This window comes from Manis pentadactyla, chromosome 11 (genome assembly GCF_030020395.1).
Source record: "Manis pentadactyla isolate mManPen7 chromosome 11, mManPen7.hap1, whole genome shotgun sequence".
In the NCBI taxonomy this organism is placed as follows: domain Eukaryota; kingdom Metazoa; phylum Chordata; class Mammalia; order Pholidota; family Manidae; genus Manis; species Manis pentadactyla.
In genome coordinates this window covers 40,741,574-40,760,815 of record NC_080029.1, presented here as the reverse complement: position 1 = coordinate 40,760,815, position 19,242 = coordinate 40,741,574, and the positions used below count along the sequence as shown (strand labels likewise).

Genomic DNA, 19,242 nt, shown 5'->3' with positions numbered 1-19,242 from the left:
ACTTAATGGCTACATGCCAAAAATAAACTTCACAAATAAAAATATTTTAAATATTCCTTTGTCATTGCTTTTTCCCTGCTTCCTCCATTTCATACCCAGTTTGTAAAAAATGAAAAAATTTGGGGTGTTTAATGACTTTGTTTTCTCTTAATTGAGATACAATTTATATACCATAACACTCAACCCTCTGTATACAAATTAGTGGTATTTAAGTACATTCACAAGTTGTGCAACCATTCTAACCGTCTAATTCCAGAACATTGTCATTACCCCACACAAGAGCCCTCACCCAGTAGCACTGACTTAGGTTTCTTTTAACCTTGTATTTGTTTCTAAATGTTTTCCTCTTGTCACTTAATGCCCCAGCATCAAGATACTTTATGAAGAAGATAAGGACACACCTCTCACCTTCCACATTCTTGGTAGAACATAAAGAGATATATGTCTTTCCAAGTCAGAATACTCTCATTTCAGTTGTCCCAATTAAGAGCATTTCTTACATTTTTATCAGTAAAATTTTATCAATTTTATTGAACTATAATTTACATATATTAAAACTCACCAGTGTAAGTGTACAGTTTAATGAATTTTGACTAATATACTACCATCAAGGTACAAACCATTCCTATCCCAAAAACTTCCCTTGTATCTTTTTGTAATTCCTTCCCCCAACACCTGGGCCCCTGACAACTACTACTGATGTGCTTTCTATCACTATAAATTTGCCTTTTTCTAGAATTTCATAGTATTAGAATCATATAGTAAGTAGTATTTGGTCTCTGGCTCTTTCACTTAGCATAATTCATTTGAGATTCATCTGTGTTGTTGCAAATGTCAGTAACTGATTTCATTTTATTACAGAGAAGATACCATTATATAGACTATATGACAAGTTGTTTATCTGTTTACCTTTGATGAACATTTGGGTTGTTTCCAATTTGAGGCTAATTTGATTAAAGCTTCTATGAACATTTCATTTACACATATCCTTTATATTGGGAACTATTTTTATTTGTTTTTTTAATAACTTTATTGAAGTACAGCTTGCATACCATATTCATTCATTTTAAGTGTATAATTTTTACTAAAATTATAAAGTTGTGCAACTATTACTGCAGTACAGTTTGAGAACATTTCCGTTACACCCCAAAGACCCCTCGTGTACATTTGTTGTCAATTCCCCTTCCCACTTTTAGCTCCAGGAAACCACTAATCCACTTTCTATCAAGTTTTATTTTCTAGACATTTCATATAAATGGATTTATATAATGTGTGGTCTTTTGTATCTGACTTCTTAGCATGCTTTTGAGGCTTGTCCATGTTATAGCATGTATTAGTAGTTCATTCTTTCTTATTGCTGAATATATCATGTATTCCATTGTGTGGATATGCTGCATTATGTTTATCCATTCACCAGCTGATGAACATTTGGACTGTTTCCACTTTGGGGCTAGTATGAATAATGCTTCTATAAACATCTTTGAAGAGGTATTTGTTTGCACGTACATTTTCTCTTGGGTAGATACCTAAAAACAAAATCTCTGTGTTGTACAGTAACTTATTAAGAAACTGCCAAAGTGGTTGTACCGTTTTACATCACCAAGAGCAGTTTACATATGTTCTAATGTCTCCACATCCTCACCAATAGTTGTCATTATCTTTTTGATTATAGCCATTCTAGTGGATTCGAAGAGGTATCTGATTTACAAGTATTTTCTCTCAATGTGTGGGTTGTCTTATTATTTTCCTAAATGGCATCTTTTAAAGGAATTTTAATTTTGATAAAATCCAGTTTATCAACTTTTTCTTATAAACTGTGATTTGGTATTGTATCTAAGAATTCTGTCTAACCTAGGGTCACAAAGATATTCTCGTGTTTTCTTCAAAATGTTTCACTTATTTGTCTTACATTTAGGACGATGATCCATGCTGAGTAAATTTTTAGGTATATTGTGAGGTAATGTGAGGTCAAAATTCATGTTTTGCATGTGGATATCTATTTATCCCAGCACAATCAATTTGTTTGAAATATATCCTTACCCCCGTTGAATTGCCATGGTACCTTTGTTGAAAATCAATTGACCAGAAATGCAAAAGTCTATTTCTGGACTCTTAATTATGTTCCATAGATCTGTGTGTCTCTCCTTTTGCCAGTACCCAGCTGGTTTGTTTCCTGTAGCTATAAAATAAGTTTTGAAATTGGGGATTGCAAGCCCTCCAACTTTGTTCTTTTTAAACATTGTTTGAATTTTTGAGGTTCTTTACATTTCCTTATAAATGTTAGAAAAAGGTGGTTATATTCTGGAGGGAAAAAAACCTGCTGGGCTTTTTTTTTATAGAGAGACTGCTTTGACTCTATTGATGAACTTGAGGAGGACTGCCATTTTTAGTAATATTGAGTAATATTAGAAAATCCATGAACATGGAATATTTCTCCACTTATTTAGATCTATAATTTATCTCAGCAATGTTTTATAGTTTTCTTTGTATACATTTTGTACTACTTCTGTTAAATTTTTTCTGAAGTATTTTATTCTTTTTTTTTTTACTATTTTGAATAGAATTCTTAATTTCATTCTCAATTTATTGCTGATAAATAGGAACCCAATTGATTTTTTAAAATCTTTTACCCTGTTATCTTGCGGAAATTATTTATTAGTGCAATAGTAGTTTTTTGGTGGATTCCTTAAGATTTTCTAAATCATGTCATCTGAGAATAAATACAGTTCTACTTTTCCAATCTGGATGCATCTATTTTTCTTTTTCTTCCCTGATGGCACTCTTGCTTTTAATTTTGACTAACTCTTTATATACTTTGTTCTTTACCATCTAAAAATATTTTTAAAGAATAAAAAATTATTATTATATGACATGTAAATATACAACATATTGTAGTTTTTTATTTATTAGTAAATTCATTTTTGTTTTTTTAACTTCAATTTATAGTAAGTACATACCAGACCACCTTTTTACAATACAGCTGGCTTGAAATTAAGTTTATGGGCTTAAAGTGACATGTGTTTTTCAGAGATACAATGAACAATGAAAATTTGCCTCCAATAATGCACAGTTTAGAAGTTCTTCATTTGGGCTATAATGGAATTTGTAATTTAAATCAGCTGCAGCTTAACAGACTAAAAAATTTAAAATTCCTCTTTCTACAGGGTGAGTAGCAACACTATTAATGTGTAAGTCTTTATTAAAAACTGATTTGATTATCATCCTGTTTTGATAAGCAAATATAAGCATTGGCATTTACTTAAAACAAATTCATTGACAAAAATATTTTAGTTATCACAAATGGGATTTTATGGATTTACTTACATAAATAATGTAAATGTGATATTCTAAGGCTAAAAAATATTGCCTTAGACTGCAATATTTTATAGCCCTATGAAACACAATAGTCTAGGGTTATATGTATAATTACATTATAATTTATTTTTATATCATATTCAATTTTAAAAAATAGAAATAACCAGTGAATTAGTCACAAGTACTTATTACACCTAGAATTGTGCTAAGTACTAAGAAAGGTACAGAGATACTATATTACTGTAATTGTATATAATTGAGATCCTTGCTCCAAAATAGTTTTAAGATCTGCCTGTGGAGATACACTGAACCAAAGATGAATTAAGTTCTGACTAACATAAGTGCAATTGAAGTTTAAAGAGAAATTGAAACATTAACTCCTGTACATACCTAGGATTCCAAAAGATTGATAGAATTTAGATTGAAGGTGAGCATGACTGAGAGCTTTACAAGCATCAGCAAGAAGAGTCATGGGCACAATTGTGGTGTCTATAGTCCAACTCTTGGAAAGGGACCAACCTGATGAAAAAGAGTATGTGATTCTCTGAGAATTGCAAAGCCTCTAAGCAGGATCTAGTTAATGGATAATGATTATTTTGCAGGTGGAAATAGGTGGGAATTTAAATTTTTAGGAAAGTAAGGGGGAAAAAAACAAGATTTGGAACATTTGTCTAACAATAATTATTTAACGACATAGAAGAAAGGTTGGGAAATCCATCCATAAGACATGTGCAGAGATATCTGTATAGTTGATCCGAGTATAGTAACTTTTTTTAAATGACAGGCCCTTTATAGATCATATTTTAAAAATTTTAATGCATCTTTTTACCAATCAAAAGTGCTCATGAATAGGGTAAAAAACATAGAGACTTAGCCTTAAAAGAAAAAGAAATTGAGCACAAAAATGACAGATCTTTTAAAAGAGACGGTGACATACAAAAAAAGCAGACAGCCTAACCCCGGAAGGTCTGTTTTATTCTAGTAACATAAAGCTGCAGTGTGTTCTGCCATGTCTAGCATGGCAAATCAGAGCAGGGAAGCTTACACAAGAAGTGAGGCAGTTTACTTTGACAATAACAGCTACTGTTTACTTAGTCATTGGGCAAGGTGTTCATCTACATATATGATCTCATTCAACGTTTACAGCAACCCAGCATGGTAAGTAATTTTACAAAAAAGAAATCGAATCTGAGTTTGGTTAAATAATTTACCTAAGTCTATGCTTATCAGTGGTATGGCACAGAGTCAAACACGGCTCTGACTCCAAAGTTCATGCATTTTCTATCCAGTGTCAGTGATGTAATAAGGGCCTGGGCCAGAGTGGTGTCAGGGGGAAGGGTGAAAGGTGAGTCCAAAAATGCAGCTTAAAAGAAGGAAATATTAGCACTTAACTAATTAGATATATAAGGAGAGAAAAAATAGTTCCAGATGTTTTCATGATTTCAGTAGGAGATAAGGCAAAAAGAGGGACTAAAGCCAGACAAAGTCATGGGGAAAGGTTGCTCATTTGCAGTAGGGAAAGATTAGTTTGTGTTGTCACAGTTTTGGGAAAAAATAGAAACTTTTTCACTGGACCACAGGTCAGGACTGGGGATGTGTATTCTAGAATTATCCCAGAGGAGATGGTGGGTGAAGTCATAAATACTTAGGAAATAAGTAATATGTTCTTTTTAATACTTCACTTTTTAAAAAATCACTTGAAAAAATACTTAAATGAAGTTAGATAACCTTTTATTCAGGAAGTGTGGCTCACCAGTCATGTCATGATTTATCTTTTCTCAGGGAATGAAATCAGTCATGTTGAAGGGCTTGACAATTTAGTAGTCCTTCAAGAATTGGTAGTGGACCATAACCGCATCAGAGCATTTAATGACAGTGCCTTTGCCAAACCCAGCTCTCTGTTGACACTTCACCTGGAGGAAAACAGACTACAAGAGCTGAGCAAATTGCAACCTTTGGTAAAACTAGAGAAACTGTTCCTAGGATATAATAAAATCCAGGTAACATTATTTTGGTTTTTGTTACGAGATTTTACACAACTTACTTCCTTTGAATATAAGCTTCCAAAGACAGCAAGGAAAATTTTGCTGGGGTGTTACTCATCATTTATATGCTATCTAATGCTCTTTATTGCAGAGGCATGTAAATAGTCTGTGAGGCGAGATGTCCACCCTGCTTCTAGCCTGTAAACCCAACCAATCCACATGCAGCCACCTGCTAAAAAGGTTATCCCTAAATGTTTGAAAGCTCCTCACAGCAGTCTTCTCTAAGAGATGTCTTTTTTCCCTGACTGTTCTTGATCCAAGCTATTTCTGCATCTCAATCCCAGACACCCTCTAGCCTTTAAATTTGGCATATATACTTGGTGTAGCCAACATTTGATTCAACTCCTGATAATAGGCTTTGACTTGGCTTTAATAGTCCATCTCTCCCCACTCAATATTTCCTTAGATAGGATCCTGCTTTAGTTTGTTTTTGAGTTTTTTTGCTTTTTTTTAATTGAAATATCATGGTTATACAATCTTATATTGGTTTCAAATATACAACACAGTGGCTCAATAGTTACCCATACTATTAAATCCTCACCCCCTCTAGTGTGATTACTATCTGTCAAGATAGAAAGATGTTACAGAATCATTGACTGTATTCTCCATGCTGTACTACTATCTCCGTGACTAACTTATATTATGATTAAGAATTTTGTGCCCCTTTATCCCCCTCACCATCACCCACCTGCCACAGCTCCTCCCCCATGGTAACCACCAGTTACTTCTCAGTGTCCATGAGGCTGCTGCTATTACATTCATTCTGTTTTGCTTTGTTTTTATATTCCAAAAATAAGTGAAATCATAGGGTATTTATCTTTCTCTAACTGGCTTATTTCACTGACATAATATCCTCTAGATCCATCCATGTTGTTGCAAATGGCAGGATTTCTTTTCTTTTTATGGCTGAATAATATTCCATTGTGTTTATGTACCACATCTTCTTTATCCATTCATCTATTATTGATGGACACTTAGGTTGTTTCCATATCTTGGTTATTGTAAATAACGTAGTAGTGAACATAGAGGTGCATATGTCTTTTAAAATAAGGAATTTTGTGTTCTTTGGTTAAATTCCTAGAAGTGGAATCACTAGGTCCTATAGTATTTCTATTTTTAATTTTTTGAGGAACCTCATACTGTTTTCCACAATGGTTGAACCAGTTTACATTCCCACCAGCAGTGTAGGAGGGTTCCCCTTTCTCCACATCCTTGCTGGCATTTGCTGTTCTTAGTCTTTTCGATACTGGCTATCCTAACTGGTGTGAGGTGATATCTCATTGTGGATTTGATTTGCATTTCCATGATCATCAGCTATGTGCAGCATCTTCTCATGTGCCTGTTGGCCATCTGTATTCTTTGGGAAAATTGTTCAGGTCTTCCACCCATTTTTTTAATTGGATTATTTGTTTTTTGGGTGTTGAGTCTATGAGTTCTTTATATATTTTGGATATTGACCCCTTATTAGATGAGTCATTTAAGAATATATTCTCCCATACTGTAGGATACCTTTTTGTTCTACTGATGGTGTCCTTTGCTGTACAGAAGCTTCTAAGATTGATGTAGTGCCACTTGTTCGTTTTTTATTTTGTTTCCCTTGCCCGAGGATAAGTGTCCAGGCAAAAATTGCTCATACTTATGTTCAAAAGATTTTTGCCCAAGTTTTCTTCTAAGAGTTTTATGGTTTCATGTCTTACATTCAGGTCTTTAATTAATTTTGAGTTTATTTTTGTGTGTGGAGTTAGGCAGTAATCCAGTTTCATTCTCTTGCATGTAGCTGTCCAACTTTCCCGACACCAGTTATTGAAGAGGCTGTCTTTTCCCCATTGTATATTCATGACTCATTTATCATATATCAATTGACCATATATGTGTGGGTTTACATTTGAGCTCTCTATTAATGTTCCATTGATCTATTGGTCTGTTCTTGGCCAGTACCAAATTGTCTTGATTACTGTGGCTTTGTAGTAGAGCTTGAAGTTGGGAAGTGAGATCCCCCCTGCTTTATTCTTCCTTCTCAGGATTGCTTTGGCTATTCGGGGTCTTTTGTGGTTCCATATGAATTTTAGAAGTATTTGTTCCAGTTCATTGAAGAATGCTGTTGATATTTTGATAGGGATTGCATTGAATCTGTAGACTGCTTTAGGCAGGATGGCCATTTTGACAATATTAATTCTTCCTAGCCAAGAGCATGGGATGAATTTCCATTTGTTAGTGTCCTCTTTAATTTCTCTTAGGAGTGTCTTGTAGTTTTCAGAGTACAGGGCTTGCACCTCCTTGGTTAGGTTTATTCCTGGGTATTTTATTCTTTTTGGTGGAATTGTAAATGGAATTGTTTTCCTGATTTCTCTTTCTGCTAGTTCATTGTTAGTATACAGAAACACAACAGATTTCTGTGTATTAATTTTGTATCCTGCAACTTTGCTGAATCTAGTTATTAGTTCTAATAGTTTTTTTCTGGAGTCTTTAGGGTTTTCTATGTATAAGATCATGTCATCTGCAAATAGTAACAGTTTAACTTTTACTAATTTGGATGCCTTTTATCTCTTTGTGTTGTCTGATTGCTGTGGCTAGTGCCATATTGAATAAAGGCGGTGAGAGTGGATATCCTTGTCTTGTTCCTAATCTTAGAGGAAAAGCTTTCAGCTTTTTGCCATTCAGTATAATGTTAGCTGTGGGTTTGTCATATATGGCCTTTATTATGTTGAGGTACTTACCCTTTATACCCATTTTGTTGAAAGTTTTTATCATGAAGGGATGTTGAATTCTGTCAAATGCTTTTTTAGCATCTATTGAAATGATCATGTGGTTTTTATCCTTTTTGTCAATGTGGTGTATGGTGTTGGTTGGTTTATGAACATTATACCATCCTTGCATTCCTGGAGTAAATCCCACTTGATCATGATAGATGATCCTTTTGATATGCTTTTGAATTTGTTTTGCTAATATTTTGTTAAGGATTTTTACATCTATTTTCATCAGGGATATTGGTCTATCATTTTCTTTTTTTGGTTTTGGTATTAGAGTGATGCTGGCTTCACAGAATGAGTTTGGAAGTATTCCCTCCTCTTCTACATTTTGAAATATTTAAAGAGAAATAAGTATTAGCTCTTCTTTAAATATTTGGTAAAATGCAGCTATGAGGCTGTCTGGTCGTGGCGTTTTGTTTATTGGTAGTTTTTTTATTACCAGTTCAGTTTCGTTTCTGGTAATTGATCTGTTCAGATTTCTGTTTCTTCCTGGGTCAGTCTAGGAAGGTTGTACCTGCCAGAAAGTTGTCCATTTCTTCTGGGTTGTCCAATTTATTGACATATAATTTTTCATATTCACTAATAATTCTTTGCATTTCCATGGTATCTGTTGTGACTATTCCTTCTTCATTTCTAATTCTATTTATTTTTGTACTCTCTCTTTTTTTCTTGATAAGTACAGTTAGGGGTTTATCTATTTTGTTTATTTTCTCAAAGAACCAGCTCTTGGTTTCATTGATTTATTCTATTGTTTTATTCTTCTCTATTTATTTCTGCTCTGATCTTTATTTTTCTCTCCTTCTACTAACTTAGGGCTTTATTTGTTCTTCTTTTTATAGTTTCTTTAATTGGGAGTTTAGTTTAGACTGTTTATTTGCAATTGTTCTTGTTTCTTGAGGTAGGCCTGTATTGTTCTGTACTTCCCTCTTAGAACTGCTTTTGCCATGTCCCACAAATTTTGGACTGTTGAATTTTTGTTTTCATTTGTCTCCATGTATTGCTTGATTTCTCTTTTAATTTGTTCATTGATCCCTTGGTTATATAGAAACATGTTGTTTAGCCTCCATGTTTGTAGCCTTTTGTGTTTTCTTTGTGTAATTTATTTCCAGTTTCATACTATTGGGTGTGAGAAGCTGCTTGACACAATTTCAATCTTTTTAAATTTATTGAGGCTCTTTTTGTGGGCTAATATGTGCTCTATTCTGGAGAACATTCAATGTACACTTGAGAAAAATGTGTATCCTCCTGCTTTGGGGTGCAATGTTCTGTAGATATCTGTTAAGTCCATCTGATCTAATATATTGTTCAGTGCCTGTGTTTCCTTATTTATTTTCTGTCTGGTTGATCTGTCTATTGATGTGAGAGATATGTAAAGTCTCCTAAAATAAACGTGTTGCAATCCATTTCCCCCTTTAATTCTGTTAGTCTTTGTTTTACATATTTAGGTACTTCTATGTTGGGTGCATAGGTATTTATATCCTCTTGTTGAACTGACTCCTTTATCATTGTGTAATGTCCTTTGTCTCTCGTTACTTTCTTTGTTTTGAAATCTATTTTGTCTGATATAAGTACTGCTACTTCTGCTTTTTTCTCCATTTTTTGCATGAAATATTTTCTTTCATCGCTTCACTTTTAATCTGTATATGTCTTTGGGTCTGAAATGAGTTTCCTGTAAGCAGCATATAGTTGGGTCTTGTTTCTTTATCCATTCTGCTCCTGTATGTCTTTTCATTGGTGCATTTAGTCTATTTACGTTTAAGGTAATTATTGGTAGATATGTAATTTTTGCCATTTTAGTAATTGTTTTCTGGTTGTTTTTATAGCTCCTCTCTGTTCCTTTCTTCCTCTCTCATACTCTTCTCTTGTTATTGAAGATTTTCTTTAATATTATGGTTGGAGTTCTCTTTAATTTTTTGTGTATTTATTAAAGGCTTTAGGTTTATGGCTACCGTTAGGTTCAAGGATAGCTTCCCAAGTATATAGCAGTCTATATTAACTTGATAATTGCTCTATTTCAAACACAATCCAGAAGTACTTCTTTTTCCCTCTTCTTCCTTCTCCACATTTTATGTATTAGATGCCATAATCTGCACTTTTTGGGTATCCCTTGACTGATTTTGTGTATAGTCTGTTTTACTACTTTTGCTTTAATTTCATACTTGCTTAGTAAGTAATTGGTCTACTACCTTTACTCTAGATTTATTTTCACTGTTGAGAACTATTTAGTCTTAGGAACATTTCCATCTACAGCAGTCCCTTTACCATATCCTTTAATGCTGGTTTAGTGGTTATAAATTCCTTGAGCCTTCATTTATCTGGGAATTGTTTAATCTCTTTAAATTTTAATGATGATCTTTCTGGGTAGAGGATTCTTGGTTGAAGGTCCTTCTGTTTCAGTACATAAGTATTTCATGCCACTCTCTTCTGGCCTGTAAATTTTTTTTTTTTGGTGTCATTAGTATACAATTACATGAACAACATTGTGGTTACTAGATTCTGCCCATTATCAAGTCCCCACCACATACCCCATTACAGTCACTGTCCATCAGCATTCTAAGATGCTATAGAATCACTACTTGTCTTCTCTGTACTATACTGCCTTCCCTGTGCACCCCCCCCCCACTACATCTGGCCTATAAATTTTCTGCAGAGAAGCCTGTTGATAGTTTGATGGGGTTTCCCTTATAATTAATCTTTTTTCTCTCTCAAGTTGCTTTCAGGACTCTTTCCTTATCCTTAATCTTCATCATTTTAATTATTATGTCTTGGTGTTGTTTTCCTGGGGTTCCTTTTATTAGGGTCTCTCTGTACTTCCATGACCCAACTGTCTATTTCCTTCCTTAGATTGGGGAAGGAAATTTTCATCAATTATTTCCTCAAAGAGACTTTCTATCCCTTTGTCTCTTCTCTCTCTGGTACCCCTATTATGTGAATATTGTTTCATTTGGATTGGTCACACAGCTCTCTCATCATTGTTTCATTCCTAGAAATTCCTTGTTCTCTCTGTTCTTAAGCTTCATTGTCTTCCCATTCTTCTCTAGTTTCCATTCCATAGATTGTCTCCTCTACTTGCAGAAATCTATTATTCATTCCCCCCATTGTATATTTCATTTCAGTTTTTGTATGTTCAGCTCTGAGTGGCTCCTTTTCAACTCTTGTATCTCTTTGTTGAAGTCCTCCGTAAGATCTTTTGATACTTTGATACTTTTCAAATATGCAGATCCGTGAGCATATTTATGACTTTTGCTTATAAATCTTTATCAAGAAGATTGGCAATCTCCGTTTCATTTTGCCCTCCTTCTGGTGTCTTATCCTGTAGTTTTGTTTAAAACATATTCCTCTGCTTCCTCATTTTGTGAGGGTTTCTGTGTTTCTTCTTTGTATTAGATGGTTCTGCTATGCTTCCTGGTCTAGAGAGAGAGAGTAATGACTTTATGAAGAAGGAACTCAAAACTCTTTACTGTACAGTGCCTGGTCTTCCTTTGCAGTAAAGCCCCAGTTGCTTTTGGTGGGCAATGGGCAGCGCCACCTTTCTGTCTGCCTGCCTGCAGTGGTCTGCAGTTTGCCTTAGCCCACCCTTTGTGATCAGAGCAGGAGCTTTTGCTGTGATTGTTGTTGGCAGGACCACTCTCTGCCTGTCCTGCAGTGATGGCTGGACTGCAGGGTTGACAGAATGTGTTGTGCAGTTGTGATGCTCTGGAGCAGGGCAGGACACAGTGAATCACATGGTGGCAGGGTTCAACTGTGGCAGCAAATGGTGTGGGTGCCCCCTGGTGGTGGCCAGGCACACAGCATGGGGTTTGGCTTCCCACAGGGAAGAAGATGCTCTCACAGCTGGCTCCTGCAGGCGCCTCCCCAGTTGGGCAGAGACAGGACCAAGAAAGCTGGGAGAGCCTCCCTTTACCTGCCAGGCAGCAAACTCTGACTCAGCTGGGCAGAGTCAGCATGCACACTGGAGGTGCAAGTAATCCCCCTGGGTTGAGCTGCCAGTGAGGGGGATGGAGCATCTGGAGCTCCTGAGAGTGCTCGACCCGTTGGGTTAAGAGAGGACTGGGGAGATATGTCTACCTGTTTTCTCTCCTGTGAAGACAGCTGCATCCATCCCTTGCTCCTAGGGAACCCCTTCTGCTGCTGGAATATCTTTCAAACTGCTGCCTCTGCTTTGGGTCTCAGTGGGACCAGTGGAGCATGTCTGTCCTCCACAAGTTGCTAGAGTGTCAGCCTCCCAGAGTGTTCCAGCTGTCCCTGGTGTCCAGCCCCACTAATCACCAGAACCCAATGCAATGTGGCCTTGCACTCCCAAAGCATATCTCCAGGGCCAGGTGCAGGTGTGCACCTATCTCCTCCCCACTCTGTTCCTCTTCCTCCCACCTGTGGGCTGGGATGGGGGAAGGGCCTGGGTCCTGCTCAGTTGTGGCTATGCCACTTCACCCTTTTCTGTGTGGTCTTCTCTTCTTTCCCAGGTGTAGGTGGTCTGCTCTGAAGTCTTTAGGTCATTTTCATGTTTGGTTGAATTTGCTGTAGTTGCTTCCTTGGTGTGTTTGTGGGAGGAGGTTTCCACCTTGCTTTCCTATTCTGCCATCGTTTTCCCCAATTTCCTCGATCCTGCCTTAGTTTTAAAGGCTCAGAATTCAACCTGTTTCCATTAGGTTGCTGGCCCAACTGAGCCTACTCAGACTCTCTCCTCAGGCAGGTGCAGGGGGTGGAGGCCCAAAAATGGGCAGTGGCAGCTGGGGTATGGTATACAAATAAGAGGGTTAAAAGTATACATAAATAAGGTTCCTCAGAAAACTCAAAATAGAAATACCATATGACCCAGGAATTCCACTTCTAGGAATTTACTCTGGGAATGCAGCAGCCCAGTTTGAAAAAGACATATGCACCCCTATGTTTGTCACAGCTCTATTCACAATAGCCAAGAAATGGAAGCAACCTAAGTGTCCATCATTAGAGGAATGGATAAAGAAGATGTGGTGCATATACACAATGGAATATTATTCAGCCATAAGAAGTAAACAAATCCTACCATTTGCAACAACATGGATGGAGCTAGAGGGTATTATGCTCAGTAATATAAGCCAGGCAGAGAAAGACAAGTATCAAATGATTTCACTCATCTGTGGAGTATAAGAACAAAGAAAAAACTGAAGGAGCAAAACAGCAGCAGAATCACAGAACCCAAGAATGGACTAACAGTTACCAAAGGGAAAGGGACTAGGGAGGAGGGGTGGGGAGGGAGGGAGAAGGGGGGGAGAAAGAAAGGGGACATTATGATTAGCATGTATAATGTGGTGGGGGGCAAAGGGAGGGGTGTACCACACAGAGAAGACAAGTAGTGATTCTACAGCATCTTACTACGCTGATGGACAGTGACTGTAATGGGGTATGTGGGGGGAACTTGGTGATGGGGGGAGTCTAGTAAACATAATGTTCCTGAGGTAATTGTAGATTAATGATACCAAAAAAAATGCACAAAATGTATGCATTTATATGGAAGACCTTAAATCTCTTATTACAAGCTTATTGTATACCAAATATCAGATTAGTTAATTATGACTTTGGAATCTAAGAAAGTTTCAAACTGGCAAAATTCAGGTAAAGTCTTTAGTTAATTGTAAAAAAATATATATATATATATACATAAATAGCCCTAACATTTCTCTCAAATGATCATCTGTTGGCCCTCTTTTTACCAGTTTAACTACTTCTGCCCATACCTCTAAGATGACCTCGAAGACTAACTGAAGTGTGGAATGCCCCCCAGGTGAAGGGACCAAGTCTGTCTTGCCCACATTTGTATAGCGCCTGGTCCACAGTAGATTCACAATCAGTATTTGTGGCTGTACGTGCTAGAGTTCAGGAAGCCTTTTTTGGGGTGATATAAAAGCTTGTTCAAGGCTAGAGGAAATCATGAGCAGTGCCCTTTTCTATGTAGCAACTAGGAAATACACATACAGAGAAAAATAACATATAACTAATTTATCAAGGCTCAGACATTCATCTGAGAAAAGCCTGACAAAACTGACCATGTTTCTTCCAAAGCTTTATCCAGAGGAAACCTAAATTAGAAAAATTGCTGTCCTATGGGAAATGTTTCCATTGACAGCAACTGAGCTGACACAAAAGACTGTCAAATTAGACTTACATGAATCAGAGCTCTTACCCAGTATCAAACTTTACTTATAATATTAAGGATACACAGGGACTGGGACATTCCTATGTCTTCTCAGGTCCTTTCTTTCAACATCTCACCCACACACTACTTAGCTTAAGATAAAAAACATAAGATCTCCAAAAGTGTTACTTTTGTGGGAGGTGATGATCTCATACAACAAGGGAGCATTTCATTTATGAAATACCTCCAGTTTATACTTGAGCTTACATGACATTTTATAGGAAGACATGCTTGATAATTCTATAGATTCTAGGTTTATTTATTTATTATAAGCAGTCCTTAACCAGGGAGATCCTACTAAGAGCAGCTCATAAATAAGGACCTTCTTCCTAGGAAATACCATTGGTTTATTTGACAGGCCATCTACTTACCATTGTACTTATAAGAAAATTAAACCAGAAAAATGCTTTTCCCCAAGAGGGTCCCTGTTCCACCTCCCCACTCCACTAGTCCCTAAAGGAGGTGAACAAATAGCAGATCAGCTGATATTCTATTTATTCTAACCACCAATATGATACCTTAATATGACCATACATTTAGCTGGGAAAAGCAAACTGAGAGGAATAACAAGGTTAAGTTGGAGATTCTGTTTAATTCTACTGAAAATACTGCTTTTCAAAATTCTTAACTCTCCATTCAAATTTCCTTTGGGGGAGAGATTTTCTCTCTAGAGTCATACCAACATGGGTAGGCTAACAGCAGCATTAATTTCCAGACCTGGGCAATCAGATTATAACCCTTGGATTGATAGATTTACAGGATAGGAGGGAGAAAGCATTGAAAAATTAGTAAAACCACAGTGCTTCAAATGAAGGTATATGCTGTCCATCATTAACTTACTTTAAAGTCTTTCATAAGCTGCATATCCTAGATAACAGATTTCAGTGTGAAGGTTTTGACTTAGCCCTCATGACCAATAATTTAGATTTAGAACACTGTTGCCTGTAGTCTTGCTTCTGCAAGAGGAATCACAGACACAACTGAAATGAGTTATTAGATTGGCTTTATAGTCCTGTTTGGTCCCTGTATCTAAAGATTACCCTATCTGGCTTCCAACTGTCTCTACTTTTAAACATCTTAGTAATCACCTGAGGCTGGAAATGACTGCTGGAAATAGGCCATTGCTATTTCTTGCCCTAAATGAAAGGTCCCAATCCAGGCCTACACATAATTGCCATAAGCACTTATCCTGATAAAGTACTCAAAAGGTTAACAACCATTGGTGTGCTGGTTAATGTTTAACAGCTGGCTCTCCAGGGGAAAAAAGTCATAATCAATAGCATTTGCCAATTTCCATGGTGTAATTTCTTCTACCATAGCCAATTTCAAATTAAAACACCATCTCAAAAAATTCCTGAAAATTTACCAATTGACTTTTGTGAGTCAGTATAAACTAACTTCTAACACATCACTGTAAAAAATACCCTATATTAAAAATGGGAACACATCAGCTCTCTTCCCCCAATTACAAATATTAATTAGCTTGATGTCTTATTATACAAGTACTGTCTTCTATAAATTTAAAACTCTGTTTCTCATTAACATATTACATGGGAAACAAACATTTTGGTTAGAAATACTTCACTAATGAACACTGTTATAATTGAAAAAATGTAAGACTTTTCATATTTCTATACTTCCAGTCAGATTATGGTTTCACAGGTAGGAACCACCAGTGTGTCATGTACACAATATCTCTATAGATAACTGACCTGTCAGAATTTTCAAAGTCCTCCCTTATGATACTTCCAAAATCAAAATAGTAATATCATTTTAAAAACCAAATTACACTCTCAAATGACCTAAAATAGGTCTAAATTTTTTATAGTTACTAGATGAATTGGATAAGTCCACTCATCATTCCAAATAACAGAGCTTATCAATAAATTTGCTTTATTACTATGAACTAGCAACAATCTTAAACTGAGTTTGTTGTCAAAATTTTGTCAGACATAGCATTTTGGGAAACTTGGCAAAAACTAAAATGTATTTGTAATGTTTCACCAATGTTAAATAGGTAATAATAAATAATTACATCCAGTGTGGAAGGCAAGTCATTCAGCTAGGGAAATCATTTTTCAACTATGTATATTCCCAGCAAATACATCAGGATGTGTTCCGTCAATATCACATGTTCTTTTATAGTTAAGCTTGTGTTTAATGTATACCTTTGAAATTGTTCAGGCTGGATTCACCTTCTTTTCCACACTTGTGCATAAAACATCTGGGGAATTAACTAAATACATTCTGAGTCCCAGATCATAACTTTCCTCAGAAAAATTTGGCCTTCTCTTGCCAGTGCTGCTATATGCCCTATTTCCCATGTTTGAATATCATCTTTGCTAATCACATATTTAAAATCAATGGTACACAGATCTGTCTTGATACAGAATGTTTTCACTCAAGCTCACTTCAGAAGATTCAATCATGAGCTAACTGCAGTCCAACCCTTACGAATAATTACTTGAACTCAGTGTATATTTAAAGATGTTGTATCTAACCAAATAATAATTTATTGATTAACTCTTGAATAGGATATAGCAGAACTGGAAAAACTTGATGTTATCTCTTCTCTTAGAGAGCTTACAGTTTATGGCAATCCAGTGAGTATGTTACTTTTCTAATTTATTGTCAATTTACTTATAGTTGTTTATATTTATTTTTATATAATGTAAGAACAGATTTAATTGTATCTGTTTCCATATGCATAGACAGTTATCCAAGCACAATTTATTGACAAGTGTCTTCTAACTGATTACAATAGAAGCTGCCATTGTCATATGTAAGAGGGTCTGTTTCAGGGTTCTACAATGTATCCATTTGCTTATTTGTCAATCCCTGTGCCAATATTACATTGTGTGGATTACTAAAGTTTTATATTAAGTCTTCATGTCTGGTAGAGTAAAAGCACCTTTAATTTTCCTTCTCTTCCCCCTTTTCCTCTTTTTCTTTCTTCCTTGTCTTGGCTGTTCTTGGTCCTTTACACTTCCTATGAGTTTTAGGAAACAACTTCTCAAGTTATTTGGAAGATATTTTGTAAATATTTTAATTAAAATTGCATTGAATTTATAAATTAATTCTGGGGAGAATTTGCCACCTTTCCTGTTGAAGTCTTTGAAAGAATCAAATAAGTAGTACCCTTATTCACCTAACATCTGAACAAATTGAGAAATATGACAGTGGCAAACAGAGAGGCAAAAATATTTTGCTTAGCTTGGTGAGAAAGTTAAATGGCCCTGACATTACATCCCAGAAACAGACAAGTCGTGATCACCCAGTAACAGGAAATACTTGAGTGAGACCTTTCCACATGGGAGGAGAACTTGCCTGGAGGAGGAGAAGGCATTCTTGTAATAAGCTCCTTCCCGGAGGGAAGACAGGAGCTAAACATGCCCAGTTCAATTTTCCCAGATTAGTCAGTTAAATCATTCTGTTTCCCCTAGTGCAGCGTTGAAGGGGTTGAAAAAGCCCATTCGTGCCACATCATAGAGCTATTTCCACCATGAAAACAAAAAATAATAAGCAGTCTCCCCTAATATTTATAGTATTCAGCTTTCCCATCCATAAACACAAATATCCTAATATTTATTTTGTGTCCTTCAATAGAGATTTATAATTTACTCCTACAGGTTTTAATCATCTTTGGTTAACTTTATTCTGTTCTAATAGCTCTTTTAAACAATATTGTTTTACATTTTTCTAATGGTATGGTGCTGGAGTTTAGAAATTCTGATTTTTGTGTATTCCTCTTTGTCCAGAAATTTTGCTCTCTTTTCAGTTCTTATGGATTGTAAATTTTGTTGACTTTTCTCTGTTGACTATCATATTATCTGCAAATAATGACACTATTATTTCTTTCCAATCTTTATGTTTTTTATTTTCTTTACTTCTCTTACTGGGCTGATTAGGAACACTAGTACAGTGTTGAATAGAAGCACTAATAGCAAGTTACTGATTCAGAAGAATGCTTCTAAGTTATCACTATTAAATATGATGTTTGCTATAGGTTATGGGTAGAAAACCTTCAACATTTTAAGGAAGTTCTTTCTAATTCCAGTTTACCACCTGTTTGTATCATGGGGCACACCAAATTTTGACTAATTAGTAATATAGTTTTTTTCTTTAATATATTAATATGTAAATAGACTCTAGTATTAAACCATCATTAAATTCCTAGGATGAATACTATGTAGACATATTTTATACTTTCTAGATTCAATTTGCAGAGATTTCATGTAGGATATCTGTATCTATGAAAATAAGTAAAATTAAAATTATCCTATAATTTTATCTTCTTACACTATTGTTTTCAAGTTCATCAAGGTTGGTCTTGTCTCATAAAATTAATCTCCTTCTTTTTCTAGTTTTAGAATTAGTTTATAAGAACTTTCATGTTCCTTGAAAGATAATCAGATCTTATCTCTAAAACCATCTGGGCTTAATATTTTTTGAAATTATATTTTAAACTATGTATTTGAATTCTTTAATGGCTATAAATGTAGCCATGTTTTCTATTTCTCAAAAGTCAGAATTGAGAAGTCATATTTTTCTATAAAATTGCCCTTATTTGCAAGCCGTTTAAATTTTAAATGTATTTTTAAAATCTCCACTATATCTCTGTTTTGTCACCTTTCTTATATCTAAATTCACTGATTTTTGTTATTTTTCTTTTATTCTTGGTAAGTCTTGCTAAAAATATGTATATTGTTTTAATCTCTTCAATGAACCATACTTTGGTTTTATCAAGTGTATCATTTTTTTTATTTCATTAATTTCCACCCTTTGTTATTTCCTTCTGTTAGTTTCTTGGAATTTAGTCCAAAAAATTCTTAAGTAGGATGTTTAGTTCATTAATTTTTAATATTTTTTCTAAATGAATAAGTTTTAGGTCATAAAATACTGCTTTATCATCATCCCAAAAGTTTTGACATGTAATGGTTTTCCTATTCTTTTTTTC

General features: G+C 35.3%; 1 protein-coding gene across 1 annotated transcript in view; it reads left to right on the top strand.

Annotated features, from left to right (window-relative positions):
* The window catches only part of LRRC9 (leucine rich repeat containing 9), a 115,721-nt gene that overhangs the window by 87,328 nt on the left and 9,151 nt on the right, over positions 1 to 19,242 (top strand). The window contains exons 27-29 of the mRNA XM_057488407.1: positions 3,029 to 3,165; positions 5,098 to 5,315; positions 16,820 to 16,888. Coding sequence (XP_057344390.1) covers positions 3,029 to 3,165; positions 5,098 to 5,315; positions 16,820 to 16,888 — 424 coding nt within the window. The remainder of the gene's footprint in view (positions 1 to 3,028; positions 3,166 to 5,097; positions 5,316 to 16,819; positions 16,889 to 19,242) is intronic.